The 15,316-nt window shown below is 55.8% G+C and overlaps 1 protein-coding gene across 2 annotated transcripts in view; it reads right to left on the bottom strand.

Moving 5' to 3' along the window:
• SCARB1 (scavenger receptor class B member 1) overlaps nt 1-15,316 on the bottom strand; it is a 34,246-nt gene that overhangs the window by 6,452 nt on the left and 12,478 nt on the right. For both annotated transcript variants that reach the window (XM_077747999.1, XM_077747998.1), the window contains exons 6-10: nt 15,078-15,244; nt 9,252-9,370; nt 5,893-5,966; nt 2,927-2,978; nt 1,794-1,940 (exon numbers count right to left, since the gene is read on the bottom strand). In XM_077747999.1, the coding sequence (XP_077604125.1) occupies nt 1,794-1,940; nt 2,927-2,978; nt 5,893-5,966; nt 9,252-9,370; nt 15,078-15,244 (559 nt within the window). The remainder of the gene's footprint in view (nt 1-1,793; nt 1,941-2,926; nt 2,979-5,892; nt 5,967-9,251; nt 9,371-15,077; nt 15,245-15,316) is intronic.

Below are 15,316 nucleotides of genomic sequence, written 5' to 3'. Positions count from 1 at the left end.
TTCCGTGATTTGGCCTCCGTGACACTGCAGGGGCTGCGTCCTCAGTGAAAACAGCCGTCCTGACTGCACCGGAGGCGCCTCAGCCAGCGACCTCGCACGTGCGCCCTCTCTCCTCCCCATCCTGCTTCCCGTGGACACTTAGGGGACAGAGGGGACAGAAGGCGGAGCCCCCTCCCCTGGCCCGGACCCTCACCAGCTAGTCCACCGGGTCCCCCGCCTGGGGCGGTATGTCGTCACTACTGGGCACAACCAAGGAGGGTCACACANCTGTGCTCCCCGGAGCGCCAGGTCCGCTCAGCCCGGTCTCCCCGGGCCCCCGACAGGCCGCTTACGCCCATCGGTCACCAGAGGCTCAAACACCTGGGCGCTGGCACGGTGACAGCTCCGGGGCCTCGGCACCCTGGCACCAGCGCCAACCTTCCTCCCCCAGAGGATGTGGACTTTGGAAGGTAAGTCGGGTTAAGGGTCTGAAACCAAAGTGAAGAGCCCGGGAAGGTCTGTCGTTGCCCCAGCAAGCGAGCGAGCGTGCAAGCCGCCCCAAGGAGGAGAGCGCAGAAGAGCTGTTGGCCCCAAAGCTGAAGCGAGAAAGCAGGCGCTGTGGGGGCCCCAGGGCCCTCCCACACACCTTGCCCATCCCTGCCTCAGGGCCTTTGCACTGGCCATTCCTGGGCCTGGGGCAGTACTTCTGTGACTGTGTGCTGAGTGCCTCCTTAGCATTCACACCTCAGCCTAAATTCTGCCTCTTCAGAGGAGCCGCTCCTGACGCGCTCGTTAGCTGTCCCCAGCGCTCTGGAATAAATTCTATGCTGTCCGGTCCAGAAGCCACATACAGCTGTCAGGTCCTTACAATGGGGTGAGTCTCAGGGCGCCCAGGGGGTGCAGCCAGTTAAGTGTCCTACTCTTGATATCGGCTCAGGCCATGATCTCGCTGTCAGGAGATCAAGCCCCGTGTCAGGCTCCGTGCGCTGGGCACAGAGCCTACTTGGGATTCTCTCTCTCTCTCTCTTTCTCTCTCTCTCTCCCGTCCCCTGCTCAAAATAAATAAACATTTAAAAATAAATAAATGGGGTGAGTGTAACATAAGTGTAAAATACACAGTAGATTTTAAAGACATAACATGGAAAAAATAATATACGATACGGTTATGTTTGTATTTTTTTCATATCAGTTACATGTTGATATGGTCAGATTTTGGACCTATCCAGATGAAACAAAATATATGATTAAAATCGGTTTCTTTTTACTTACTGTGGCTGTTAAAAAATTTGGATTTAAAATCCCACACGTGGCTCGTGTAGGCCTACCGGACAGCACTAACTTGCCACATTTCCCAGCGTCTGTATCATCAGCGAAATTATCCTTTCTGTTTACTTGGTTTCCCTCTGTCTCCCCCACAGGGACAGCCCGGTCCCCCGGGGCAGGGACGCTGTCTGTCTCCCCAGGCAGTACGGCCTGCTCCTGACAGAGCCTGGCCCCAGCAGGGGCTGCCCTGGTGAACACGCCAACCCAGCACCAGGTGTCAGTGCCCAAAGCCCCTCCCAGGGGGAGTCCCCAGGCCCCGGGCCGGGCGGGAGAAAGTGGGGAAATGCAGGACGCAAGAGAGGCGAGGACACAGGGTGAGCTCCCCTGCCCCAGGCAGAGGCGCGGGACCGCTGCCCAAGGTGGGCCCCGAGCCAGGCTGTCCGCGGGAACCCCGGGAGGGGCGGCCAGGGGAACCCCGTCCGCGTCCCACCGACCCCCAGCAGGCAAGCAGCGGGCCGCGGGGCCCGGGCCGCGCGCTAGCCACCACCTACCTGACTCCGGATCTGGTGGATGATGGGAATGAGCAGCAAGATGCAGCCCAGGCCGAGGAGGACGTACTGGGCGTAGTGCAGCACGCTGGGCACCACCACCAGCTGGGTGTAGAAGGTCTGCAGGGGCTGGCCCTCCATCGCCCCGCTCTGGGGACGGAGAACGACAGGCTACCGGGCTGGGGCCGCACCGGGCAGGTCCGGGACGCAGACGCCACCCCNGGGACTACTCCTCCCCCAGCTTGTGATGGAGCCTGTGGGGGCCTCCTTTTCCTCGGGGGCACACGCGGGACATTTCCCAGACTCCCTTGCAGCTGGACAGGACCACGGTGATCACGTTCTGGCCAATGGTATGTGGGCCCAGGATGCTACCGGCCTGGCTCACAGACACCTACGAGCGGATTCTCTAATTCTCGGTCCTAATTCCCCGAACGGGAGGGGTTCTGAGGCCCTGGAGGAGGGCGGGACCAAAGCGGAGCTCCGCCTCCCACAAGGTGCCCCGCCTGTGAGGTGAGCTCTGCCCCATCTGAAACAAGTTGGCCAGAAGGAACCCCCAAAAGCTGGGAGAAGAAAAAGTTCTAGTGAAAACCTGACACGCTGGGGGCGCCTGGGTGGCTCGGTGATCATGATCTCATGGTTCATGGGTTCGAGCCCCATGTCGGGCTCTGTGCTGGCAGCTCAGAGCCCGGAACCTTCTTCGGATTCTGTGTCTCTCTCTCTCTCTCTGCCCCTCCCCACTTGTGTTCTGCCTCTCTCTATCTCAAAAATAAATAAACATTAAAAAAAATAAAAGAGAGAGAAGCTGAACTCTGGAAAGCAACTTCCCTCCTCTCAGGAGAAGTGGTCAAGAGCATGTACAAAATTACACCCTGGACCAGAGCCTCACATTTCCATGCAGCCTCTGTCTTCCTCATCTCAAGCGATCCTTTCAGCTCCGTGGGATATGTGATATAAAGCGCCTGGGCCTTCTAAAGCTTCTAACAGATGGTTCTACACCCCCATTCCAGCTGCCAGCCCAGCCTCCCCTCCCCCACAAACAGCCGCCCCCACCTGCAAAGCCCACACTGGCCCCTCCCGGGGGCCCCAGACACCACGCCCAAGGGCACCCATGCAGGCAACGTGAGGCAGCCTCTCACCTCTTCAAACCACATCAACGGCAGGACCACCGGCTCGATCTTCCCTGTTTGTCTGGAAATCAGACCAAAAAAAGCGAGTTTATGTCAGGCAGCTTTGGCTCCAGGGTCGGGAGGGATTTGATTTTGCAATGACTGGATCGGTGCAGGCTTGAGGAACGGGTATTTCCTGGCAGGGAGCAACTTGGCAATCTGCTAGTGTTCTTTTGAATTAAAAACTCTTGTCTCCTGCGTAATTGGTCGGGGTGGCGTGGGGGGTGCCAGTGACCTGGCTGGTGTCCACTCGTTCCTTTTAGAAACAAAAGCCCACATTTATTCAGGATGGCAATGCACCCAGCTAACTAACAAGAGCGCTTATGCTCACCTCCTGCTTTCCTTTGGAGAATCTGGAGTCTGGGCTCGTGCCAGACGGGGCCCACGTGACCAGGCCCCAATAAACACCCCGGGCGCTGAGTCTCTAATGGGCTTCCCTGGTAGAAAACACTTCACACGTGTTGTCACAACTCAATGCTGGAGGAATTGAGGGCGTCCTCTGTGACTCACCCAGGAGAGGGTTCTGGAAGCTTCTGCCCCGACTTGCCCCCACGCACCTTTTCCTTTGCTGATTTTGCTTGACTCCTTCGCCATAATAAATCACAGCCACAAGTACGACTATGTGCTGCGTCCTGTGAGTCTTCCCGCTAAATCATCGAACTTGACAGTGGTCTTGGGGACCCCCGACACAATACTGACTAGCTAACTGTGTGACCGTGGGCACGCGACCTCCCTCTCTGTGTCTCCTCTGCACCATGGGGGCTACGCTGGCACCAAATGCCGTGAAAAGCGCTCAGAAGAACAGCCACCCTGTAGAAACTGCTCCAGGTTCGGAACTAGCATAGGGCGAAAACGTCTGCAGCCTCACCGTTTTGGGGTCTGCTTCAAGAAGGCACAGCCGGACAGAGGGGGGAGGGACCTCACTAGGGGGACAGAACCAGAGTCGGCATGGATGGCCCAAATCCCTCAGGCACCACTCTCCAATCTCTCTCGGGCCGCCCGCAAAGTGCTTTCGGCAGCTGGGTCTCTGCCTTTTTCCCACGCCCGCTCCCCATGGGGTGGCGGGAAGCACCTTGGTTAGACCGGCCCCCTCGAGGCCACTGCTCTGGCCCGAAGGGGAGGTCAGACAGCTGTGTCGCCCTGTCCTGGAGAGACTGGCACACAGAGGCCCAGAGAGGGCAGGGTAGAGGCCACGGGTCACCAACATGCAGAGTCCAGCAACCCGGCCGTGCTGCTGGCTTGAACAGCGTTTGTCAAGAATTCAAATTCACTTCCAACTGGTGAAAATTAAGAGAGCTCGTGTTAAAATTCAGATTTTTGTTTTTTGTTTTTTAATTGTTTTAATCTTTATTTTTGAGAGAGAGAGTGTGTGAGCAGGGGAGGGGCAGAGAGAGGGGGAGACACAGAATCCAAAGCAGGCTCCAGGCTCTGAGCTGTCAGCACAGAGCCCAACGCGGGGCTCGAACCCACGAACCATGAGATCATGACCTGAGCTGAAGTCGGACCCTTAACCGACTGAGCCACCCAAGTGCCCCAAAATCCAGATTCTCAAAACTGCATTTGAAAGTGCACCCGATGGGGCCCCAGCAGACATGGGCTCCCCGGTGCTGGGGCGGGGCTGCCCCTCCCGCCCAGCCTTTCCTAGTCACCTGCTGGCCCCCCTCAAAGTGATGCGGGCCCCAGAGTCCGAGGCCGGGTGAATCCCTGTGCCATTTCACCACCTTGCAAACCCTCCAACAGCCTCAAAATGCACAAATAAAAAGCCAGGCCGGGAATGAAAGAGAGGAGCGCATTCTTTCCAGCTGAAAGGCATTGTACAGAAAAGAGATGCTCACATTCCTGGAGCCCAGGAATCTCTGTAGGGGAATCTTTTTTTTATGAAACTATTCCAAATATGCTTAAAAAACAAAACAAAACACCAAAGCCAGACCCTACCATAACGACTAAACTGGTGCAACCCCCCGCCCAGCCCCGTCACAGCACCCTGTCCTAACCAGAGCTGGCGCGGACACGGGGCCGAACGCTCCCACGCTGCCCGCAGGAAGGTCAGCGGGGCAAACCAGGCCGGCGGGGCCTCCAGCGCTGACCGTGGAGTTCCCGCGTGGCCCAGCACGGGGTCTGCCCCAGGTCCGTACCCAGCAGAGTTGAAAGCCTCCATCCACACAGAAGTACGCGTGCACGTTCATAGCGTCATTACTCGTGACGGCTAAAAACGAGAAAGACCCAAATGTCCACCAACTGATACGTAAAACATGCCCTGTGCGTTCAATGGAACAGGATTTGGCCATAGAAAGGACGCTCAGACACCTGCCACAGGATGAGCCTCGACAACATGATGCCGAGTGAGAGAAGCCAGACACAAAAGGCCACGTAGTCTCCGATTCTATTTATAGGATGTGTCGGGCAGAGGCAAATCCACAGAGACAGAAAGTAGATTAGGGCTGACAGGGGCCGGGGGAGGGGGAGGCGACTGATAACGGACACGGGTCTCTTTGGAGGTGACAGAAAGGTCTAAACCTGACTGTGAAGACACTGCACAGCTTCGTGGATATGCCACACATCGCCGAGCTGTAGGCTGGCCAAGGGCGAGTTTTACAGCGTGTGATTTATACCTCGATAAGGTCGCGATTCAAAACAAAAACAAGACAAGACAAAAGAAAATCAGGGCTTAAAATATTCCTCCCATAAAGCAAAGAGTCACATTTTACAATGCCGTCTGGCGAGTTTCCTTTTTCAAAGACTTGTTTTTTGCCAGGATTTAAATTTTTTTTTTTCTCAATTTTCTGTGGAGTGGGAAATGGCTTGGACGGAAGAGTCTGGTGAATCCAGGGGATTCCGGGGCAGGGACCAGCCCGCAAATCCAGGAAGCCCGTCCCCCTCCCCACGAGCTGGGCCCTGGGGAAGGCACCGCAGCCCCAGCGCCCGGACCCACTCACCCGATGCCTTTGATGGCCTTGATGTAGAGGCTCAGCTGTAGCTTCACAGAGCAGTTCATGGGGATTCCGGTGACCTGAGAAACAGCGCATTGAGGGGCCGGGGTTCTCGGGAGCCCCGGGGACGCCTCCAAACACCCGTCCCTGGTCCCGCTCCACAGGGCGGCCGTCCGGCTGAGCTGCCCGGGGATGGGGCCCTCCCGCTGGCTCCGAGCCCCTCCGGATGAACACACGCTTCCCCAACGGCTCTTCTGCCCACGTCGCTTCTCCGAGTGCAAATGACACTTCTCACCCGTTGCCCCCCGACCCCGCGCATCCTCCAGACCAAACAAAACAGACTCGCGTGTGAAGAAAGCCACTTTCCTCCTGAGTCACACAACTTTCCTGCTGACTGTCTCAAGCCTAACGATACTTCTCCCTTGCGTTCATTTTCAAGGCTGCCGCCTTTTCTCTGAGAAATTTTTCATTTCCGACGTGAGGTAGTGACCGGAAACTCCTTTCGGGTGCAAACCTACCTTTTTCTCTTATGAGATAATTGTTTAAAGCAGTGAGGAAACAGCAGGACACACACGTTATGACCAGACTCGGGGGGCGGCTCCGGAGCAGGAACCGAGCTCTGAGGCCAGGAGGCCAGGAGGCCAGGAGGCCGGGCCGTCGCCGAGCTGCTGAGGCCGGGAGAGCTCGAACCGAGAACCGACAGGGTGGGAGTGAGTCCATCCGAGCGTGGAAAAGAGACAACGCAGCAGGCCCAGGCCGTCCTCCTCAGAGAGGCCCGGTGGCCAGGCTGGCCGGTGGCTGGAGGCTGGGAGCCTGGATTTCGGGAGCCCCCCTAACTGATAAGGGGGGGCTCACCGTGCCTGGACTGTTTGTACAAGCATCGTGATTTATGCCGCCCCCGTCAGCCATCCTGCGGGGAGTCTGGAAGTTTGGAAGGGAGCAGGCAGAGGGTGCCGGTGGGAACAGTCCTCGGTAAACACCAGGGCACTGTCTCTAACGGGCTTCCCTGAGGCGACACGCCTCACTGCTGGGGGAATTAAGTGTGTCCTGTGTGGCCACCCCGGGAGACGGTGCTCCGTGTCCTTCCTCTGGAATGAGCACAGCCGTGCTGAGTCCTGGGTCTCCTGCTCGCAAATCGTGGAACGCGGCGGTGGTCTCGGAGATCCGAGCACAAGCTGCCATCCCCTCCGCTTTCTAGAACAGACTCTGCATGCCGGGGTCTCCACCCAGGCCACTTCCTTCCCCAGGAAATTTATTTCCTTCCCTCACTGGCCTGCTTCTCCAGTGTGGTGGGGCCACTTCTCAGTGGGCAAACCCCCGCCGTGGCCGGCACCGCACAGGACAGAAGCGCGGCCCCGTGAGCTCGCGCCCATCACCACACCCTTCCCGGCTTCAGGGCTGGAAAACCGGCCACCTCGGCAGCAATGCCAATGCATATTCTATTTTGGGGGCTGATGCTTCACAGCCAGCAACCCGGGCCCAGGCTCTTTCTTCCTCCCCAAAAGTGCCCAAATCAAAAACCAAAAAACGAAAGGAGGGGGCACCTGGGTGGCTCGGCTGGTTGAGCGTCCGACTCTGGATTTCGGCTCAGGTCATGATCCCAGAGTCGTGGGATCAAGCCCCGTGTTGGGCTCTGCGGTGAACACGGAGCTGCTTGGGATTCTCTCTCTCCCTCTCTCTCTCTCTGCCCCTCCCCCTCCCCTCTGCTCACACACGTGTGCACGCACTCTCTCTAAAAAAACAAACAAGCAAACAAACTTCAGAAAAACGAAGGGCCACTTCCTTTCCCCGCGTGCCACCAGCCGACCCAAAACAAAAGAAGTAGACACCGGCCAACGTAGCTGCTGCTGCAGACACGTGCTGGTATCTGCCCGGCCTCCCGACCCTCGCCTATTTCTCAACCCAGGCGGAAAAGGGAAATCCACGCACTCAGGTGCGAGTCACCAGTGAGGACAGACAGAGAGGGTGCCCTTGGCAGATTCCCCCGAAGCCAGCAGAGAGAGGCAGTAAAGTAAATGAACTGAAAGAGAGAAGGCGGACAACCCCATTACCTTTATAATAAAAACCTCTTAGCAGCTGATTGAAATGTTAAGACAATGTGGCAAAGCCTTAACGTCTCTAACAAGAACGAGCTTCAGCAGAACACATAATATATTAATTGTAATTACTACCAATTTAAATAATTAATGCCAGCCTCATTAAACTCAACCAGACATTAGCACGGGACACGAGGCGGGGGCATCAGAAGGACTGTGTTTGAATTCAGCGTGGCCTCGTACTTACTCTCATTTATCAAAACTGTGCCTGCGGAGATACCAGGACCTCTACGCTAACTGCCAGCAGCCAAGCAACGAACGGGACAGAATGGATCTGTCCCCTGTGGAGGCAACAATCCCATTTATGAGTTGTGTCGCTTGCCCTATCTGGGCCATGCTCTCCCCATCTGTACGACGGGAGCAGCAATGCTCACCGCCCAGCAGATTGTGCAAATTTACTGAGTGGCTGCATGTGAAAGTATCTGGCTGGTGTCTGGGTCATAATGAGCGTGCAAGCACTGTTTGCTGGATGTGAAGCGCATGGGGTCGCATTTGACCTCCCTAGTCCGGGTTCTGAGTGAAAAGAGAAGGCGGGGAGGGGGAAGATGGAGTGCCAGAGGCTGGCGGGGCTGGCGGGTTGAGTCAGGAGCTCAGAAAGTCTGAGGAGCACGCAGAGAGACCATGTGGAACAATGTCGGGCACAAGAGGTTTGAAAAAGGCCCGTGGGGAAGACCAGCAGTGTCCATGCAGGAAACAGAAACCCACAGGAGTTTCAGGCAACAGTGAAGGCCACCAGGCCCAAATGGGCACATGTTACAGTGACACAGATGCTAGGAGACAAGGCAATCGGGTAAACATAGGCCCACAGGAGCGCCACCTGCGTGGGTCTGCTACCCTCTTCTCTTGGTCCCCACCTGCGGACAGAATGCCATAAAGGACAAATTCCCCAGAACCCAGTTTACCTGCGAGGCTCCTGTCGAGGATCTTTATGATATGTTGGCATGGTCACAGGGCTATTCTGGCTAATTGGCATGCTGATAATTTTCATTAATTTACTGTCTTATGGTCCTTTTAGAAAGACAATTCCCTCGCAAAGAGATAATGAATCCCTTGAACTATGGAGTCAGGGCAAAGTAGCGACCTCTGACAGCTTGATATTCCAGAAGCTATCAACGCCAACGAAAGTCAGGCTTCCCATCACCCCATCACCCCCACCCTCCACCCCACGGCCAGAAGAGCTCAGTGCCTGGGGGTAGGGAAGGGAGCCAAGCTGGCACCAATGCGAAATCTCCCACCCTGCCCCCCACAGGCTGACAGGCAGGGGCTCACCGGATGGATGTCCAGGAATAAGGAATGTTCCTCTTGGTTGGGGTGGAGGCCAAGCACCGCTTCTGCCAGCATCGGGTCGGCGTTGTAGAAGTGAGGGTGGGAGAGAAACAAGGGTGCATCTAGAAGGCAGAGGGGCGGAGGGGGTGTGTCAGACAATGGAGAGCGTCAGCACATCCACAGTTTGCTTCTGGCCAGGCTCAGGGGATGAAACAGAGCCGCTGCCTGCAGAGCACACGGATGATGACAAAATGCAAACGACAATAACTAGAAAGAATCCCTTCAGCCTGTAAATGTCTATCGAGGGCCCACGAGACGCCAGGCACTGGGAAGAGACAAGCTCTGTATCCCAGGGATGGTAACGGAAGAGCTGCTGATGCAGGTGAGGAGATCACAGGAAGGAAGGGAGAATGGTTAAAATTCGCCAGGCAGGGCAGGCCAGGGAACGGCACTTCAGGTGAAAGGAGTGGCAGAAGCAAAGGCAGGGAGGTGGGGAATTGCACGATGCACGTGGACCAGACAGTATGTGGAGGAGAATTATAGGAGTTGAGGAAAGAAAGGTAAGTCGAGGCCAGATCTGAACTTGGGTAGGGCATCTTGATCACCAGGCCAAGCAGCCCAGGCTGTCTTCTGCAGGCCACATGGCAACCGTCAGAGATGCTGAGGTGTGCACACCTGTGGCCAGGTCTCCCTAACGTCCATGGGAAGGAAGAAAACACACCTGCCTCACTCCTCTCCCAGCAGTGGGTCTGCGGAACGGACGCCAGCGAGTGTGAATGGGGACTGACTTGGGCCCCTCTGTGTGAGAAATTCACACCTAGAAACATGAGGCTGAACCTCTCTATCAATAGATCGAGCAAGGCAAATGCCAGCGCACCCTCGGATGCTCCGGACAACGTACAGAGAGCCTGATGGACAATGTGCTGTCGAGGAAAAGAATGAGTCTCTCTCAAAACCCCATGAGGATCCAGTACAGGCAAATTCTAGAGACAGAACGCAGACTGAGCTCGCCAGGGGTTAGGGGAGGGGAGATGGAGAGTGACTGGTAATGGGTGTGGGATCTCCTTTTGGAAGGATGAGAATGTTCTCGAACTAGACAGAGATGGTAGGTGCACAATGTTGTAAATGTGCTCAATGCCACTGAACTGTACATTTAAAAAAAAATTTTTTTTTTAATGTCTGTTAATTTGAGAGGGGGGCGGGGATGGGCAGAGAGGGGGAGACAGAGGACCCAAAGCGCACTCTGTGCTGACAGCTCAGAGCCTGGAGCTGCTTCAGATTCTGTGTCTCCCTCTCTGTCTTCCTGTCTCCCGCTTGCACTGTCTCTCTCTCAAATATACATAAACATTAAAAAAAAAAAAAGAATACAAAAATAGAATCAAATACAAAAAAAAGAATCAAAAATACATAAACATTTAAAAAAAAAAAAGAATAAAAATATTTTGGGGCACCTGGGTGGCTCAGTCGGTTAAGCATCTGACTCTTGATTTGGCTGAAGTCATAATCTCACGGTTCATGAGTTCAAGCCCTGTGTTGAGCTCTGCACTGATGGATCAGAGCCTGCTTGGGATTCTCTCTCTCTCTTCCCCTCTCTCTGCCCCTCCCATGCTGGTGCACTCTCTCTCTCTCTCAAAATAAATAAATAAACTTTAAAAAAATAAAAATCCTTTAAAAAGACAGATGGGTGCTGGAAAGGCCTCTTAGCATCCAGAGACTCTCTGCTGGGGGTGCCTGGAGTGAGGGTAAGGGTCTGGGAAAACAGGAGGCCTCTCTCCCAAGTCAGTCAATGGCATTGAAAGGCACCTCCTAGGGCCTTCGAAGTGACCTCGAGCATCCCCAGACACAACGCCCCACATTTTGGAAAACCTCATTTCCCATCTCCCCATCTCCGCCGTGAACAGACCACCAGAGCAAACACGAAGACCCCCGTCTCTATAGACCCTCAGTAAAGGGGGCGCCACCATGCCAGGCCCTTGAACGTGGCGAATCTCAAACAAGCCCCCAGTGTGCGTCCAAGCCTGCGGAAACCTAAAGTGAGTGGGCCCAATGTGCCGTCACTTGCCTCGGTCGCTAAGCAAGCCTGATTTTTCCTGGCACACATGCATGTGCCCCTTGCTATTTTATTTCCAAACAGCACGGGCAATACGCGGGCGGCCCTTTATCGCTTTATGGCGCACCCAGCCGGGCCGAACTGCCCAGGATCGCCAGATTACGATTAAGAGGCTCTGCTGAGCACGTCTGAGGACCTTACACAGCACAAGGTCGGAGGAAGACTCTCGAGTCCTTTGCGTCCAAGAAATTTTCAAAGCCCTACAGGGAAATGTGCGCTATTTCTTATCTTCAGACAAAAGGTCACAGAAATGCAGACAGAGCTGTGCCGAGAGACATGTACAGTAACATGCCCGGCCGCTCGAGGCCAATGGTCAAACGACAGGGACTCAGATGCCCGTGAATGGCAGAAAAGATAAGGAAGCAGGTGTGTTTCCACAATGGCCTTCTAGACAGCAATGAACACAGTGCTTACAACACCCCTAACAGGGAGGGGACCTCATCAAGGCAATAGTGGGTGAAAGAGGCCAGAAAAAGAGAATAAAGGAGAATATGTTGTGAGCAAGGCCGTGCTGCTGGCCAGTGACCGGGAGGAAACGGGGGGGGGGGGGCACCCACTCCTGTGCTGTTTCATCATCTTAGAGCTGGTTACATGGGTGAGTGCACTCTGTAGAATTTCAAACTGCACATGTTGCTTTATGTACAACATATATATATGTTGTATATATACATGTATATAGGGACCTCTCTATACACGTGTTTATTTCAGCATAAAAGGAAAAATCGCATTTATACATATTTTAAAATTCCCTTGCACTTTTTTTTTTTTTAAGTTTATTTATTTATTGGGCAGGGGGACAGGGGGCAGAGGAGGAGAGAGAATTCCAAGCAGGCTCCATACTGTCAGCACAGAGCCCCACGCGGGACTCGAACCCACACACCCTGACACCATGACCTGAGCCCCTATTAAGAGTGGGACAATCGGGGCACCTGGGTGGCTTAGTCGTAACGCGTCCGACTTTCGCTCAGGTCATGACCTCGCGGTTCGTGGGTTCGAGCCCCGCGTCGGGCTCTGTGCTGACTGCCAGCTCAGAGCCTGGNGCGCGGGAGGCCGCGTCTCGCGTGGCCGCGTTTGAGCGGGATCCCCGGAGGGGGCAGAGCGAGCGCCTGCCTGGCGGCAGAGCCAGCCCACAGCTGGCACCCGGGGCCGAAGGCAGCTCCCGGCGGCGGCCGGTACGAGGCTCCGCTCTGGAACCTGCAGCCACACAGACCGCGAAATGCCCTTTAAGCCTAATCCGCTTGCTGTAGTCTTGTCACCTGACACAGCACACATGGCCCCCGCCCGGCAAGGCTCTGCGGGCGCCCCCACCCCCAGGCAGCAGCGCCCACGGGCCCCACTGACGGACGGAGTCAGCAGACGGCCTCGACAGAGGAGCCACGTCCAGCCCCCAGCTCCAAGGCCTTCGCCCACCCAGCACCCCGTTCCGCCTGAGCCTGGGGAGGTCGTCCAGCCNGGATCCCCGCCTCCAGCTGGAAATGTGGCTTCGGCCCGATGGGCCCCCAGAATTTCTTGTCCTACCAACCGTGTGACCTCGGGCCATGTCCCAGCCCTGGGCCCCGATGTCCGAGGTGCACGATTCGCCCACACACCCATGCCTCCAAATACTCCCTACCCCGCACAGTTCTAGAAGCTGAGGACAGAGGCCTGCCGAGAACATTTACAGTCTAGTGAAAGACACAGACAAATAAATACAAATAAACAAAACAAAATACACAGTCGGTGAGTTCAGGGAGCGCGGGGCACCATGAACACAATAAAGGGTGAAGTGACTGAGAACAGCCAGTAGGGGCAACTTTACCATGGAAATCAGAGCAGGCCACCTGGAGGAAGCGGCACCTGAATAGACCCAAAGGAAGGGAGGGAATGATCCACATAGATCCACATGGATATCTAGGGAAAGAACTCTCAAGGCAGGGGAACAGCTGATGCAAAGGGCCTGAGGTAGGACCAAATTTGATATATTCTAGAAATGGTGAGAAGGCAATGGGGCTGAAGACTAGTTAGTGAGGGAAGTACAGGAAGAAATGATATCAGAGGAGCTGGCACAGGCCAGATCCTACAGAGCACGGAGGCCAGGGTCAGGGCTCCACCATGTGTCACGGGGAGGCTGTTAGACATTTGAAGCGAAGGGTTGGCCAGCAATCCGCGTTTTAAAGATTTTTTTTTAATATTTTTATTTATTTCTAGGAGAGAGAGAGACAGCGTGAGCAGGAGAGGGTCAGAGAGAGAGGGAGTCACAGACTCTGAAACAGGCTCCAGGCTCTGAGCTGGCAGTCAGCACAGAGCCCGACGCGGGGCTCGAATCCACGAACCGCGAGATCATGACCCAAGCGAAAGTCGGACGCTTAACCGACTAAGCCACCCAGGCGCCCCAATCTGCGTTTTAGAAAGGTCCCTGGGGCTGCTCTCTGGGACAGTGTCCAACAGGCCTTTCCACAACAACAAAAATGTCCTCCTGTGCTGGCCGTCCTGTACAGAAGTCACTAGGCACAGGTGGGTGGTGAACCTCTGAAAGGCGGCCGGAGGGGCCGGGACCACGAGGAGGCAGGGGCCCGGGAGGGAGGGAGGAGTCCCTTCACTGTTCCATCGACTAGCAGAGGCGACCGGCTCGCTGATGCGCGGGGTGAAGGCGAGAGGAGGGCACTGGAGGTCACAGCCAAGAGCCCAAAATGCGCAGCTGAGGCGGACATCCTGGGGGCTGGCAGCACCTGCGCCCGCACCCCACCCCGCAAGCACACGCCACGGAACGAGATTTCACGGATCACTCGGACCCTCGGCGGCTTCCTCTCCTCCCAACATGGGACAAAGGGCCCTTCGCACGAAGCTGCAGCCTCAAGGAGCGTCTCCCGGGGCGCCTGGGTGGCTTAGTCGGTTAAGCGTCCGACTTTCGCTTGGGTCATGAGCTCACGGTTCGTGGGTTCGAGCCCCACGTCGGGCTCTGTGCTGACTGCCAGCTCAGAGCCTGGAGCCTGTTTCAGTCTGTGACTCCCTCTCTCTCTGACCCTCCCCTGCTCACGCTGTCTCTCTCTCTCTCCTAGAAATAAATAAAACATTAAAAAAAAAAAAAAAAGGAGCGTCTCCCGGTGTGGCAGCCACGAGGCCCTCCCCAAAGCCGTCCGCGAGCCTGCGAACATGTTAGGTCCCACGGCGAAGGGGAACAGAGGCTGCAGGTGGAATTAAGGCTGCTAATCAGGCCGGATTATCGTCAGGGGGCGGGGGGAGTACAGTCTCTGGGGTCTTTAAACCGGAAAAGGGAAGCAGAAGAGATGTGGGATCAGAGACGATCTCAGACACGGGATCAGAGAGACGTGGTGTTGCTGGCGGTGAGGATGGAGCCAAGGACTTGTGGGTGCCTCAGAAAGAGCAACCCGTGGGTGTCCCCTCGAGGGTCCAGCAGGGATGGTGTCAGCACGCTGACATGTGGCCCCACGCCTGGCGAGGCCTGACTTCTGAACTATTAGAGATAATGAATTCATCGTCGCTCTAAGCCACTAAGGCTGTGGGAACTTGTTAGGACAGCCACTAATAAACACGGCATGTTTTTTTTCCCAGGTTATCTTTCTGCTGCCCTCCATATCTCTGGCCGATTAATGGGATTATCAAGAGTACAGAGGCCAGAGATTAAGCAGATGGTGGCGAAGGCAGGCGGCGCAGGGACAGACAGATGCCTCATCACACCACGGCCTCCCGCCCTCCCTCCCACGGGGGAAGATACTTACTGAACCTGCAGGTGCTCATGTTCTGAATCCCAGACTCCATGCAGGGGCAGAAGCCCTCGTTGGGTGGGTAGACAGAGCCGTTGGCAAATAAGGTGCTGGGGGCCACGAAGCGGTAGGTGGGGATGCCTTCAAATATCCCCGACTCTTTGTAGATTAGGTTCATGGACCTGCATAGGACAGATGGGATGCAGGATGACATCCCAGACATGGCGGCCAGACCACGGGCCCAGCTGAGCCGC

Source organism: Crocuta crocuta, unplaced genomic scaffold (genome assembly GCF_008692635.1).
Source record: "Crocuta crocuta isolate KB4526 unplaced genomic scaffold, BGI_CrCroc_1.0 scaffold29, whole genome shotgun sequence".
NCBI lineage: Eukaryota > Metazoa > Chordata > Mammalia > Carnivora > Hyaenidae > Crocuta > Crocuta crocuta.
The sequence above is the reverse complement of the archived record's forward strand: the minus strand, read 5'-3'. Positions and strand labels throughout refer to the sequence as shown.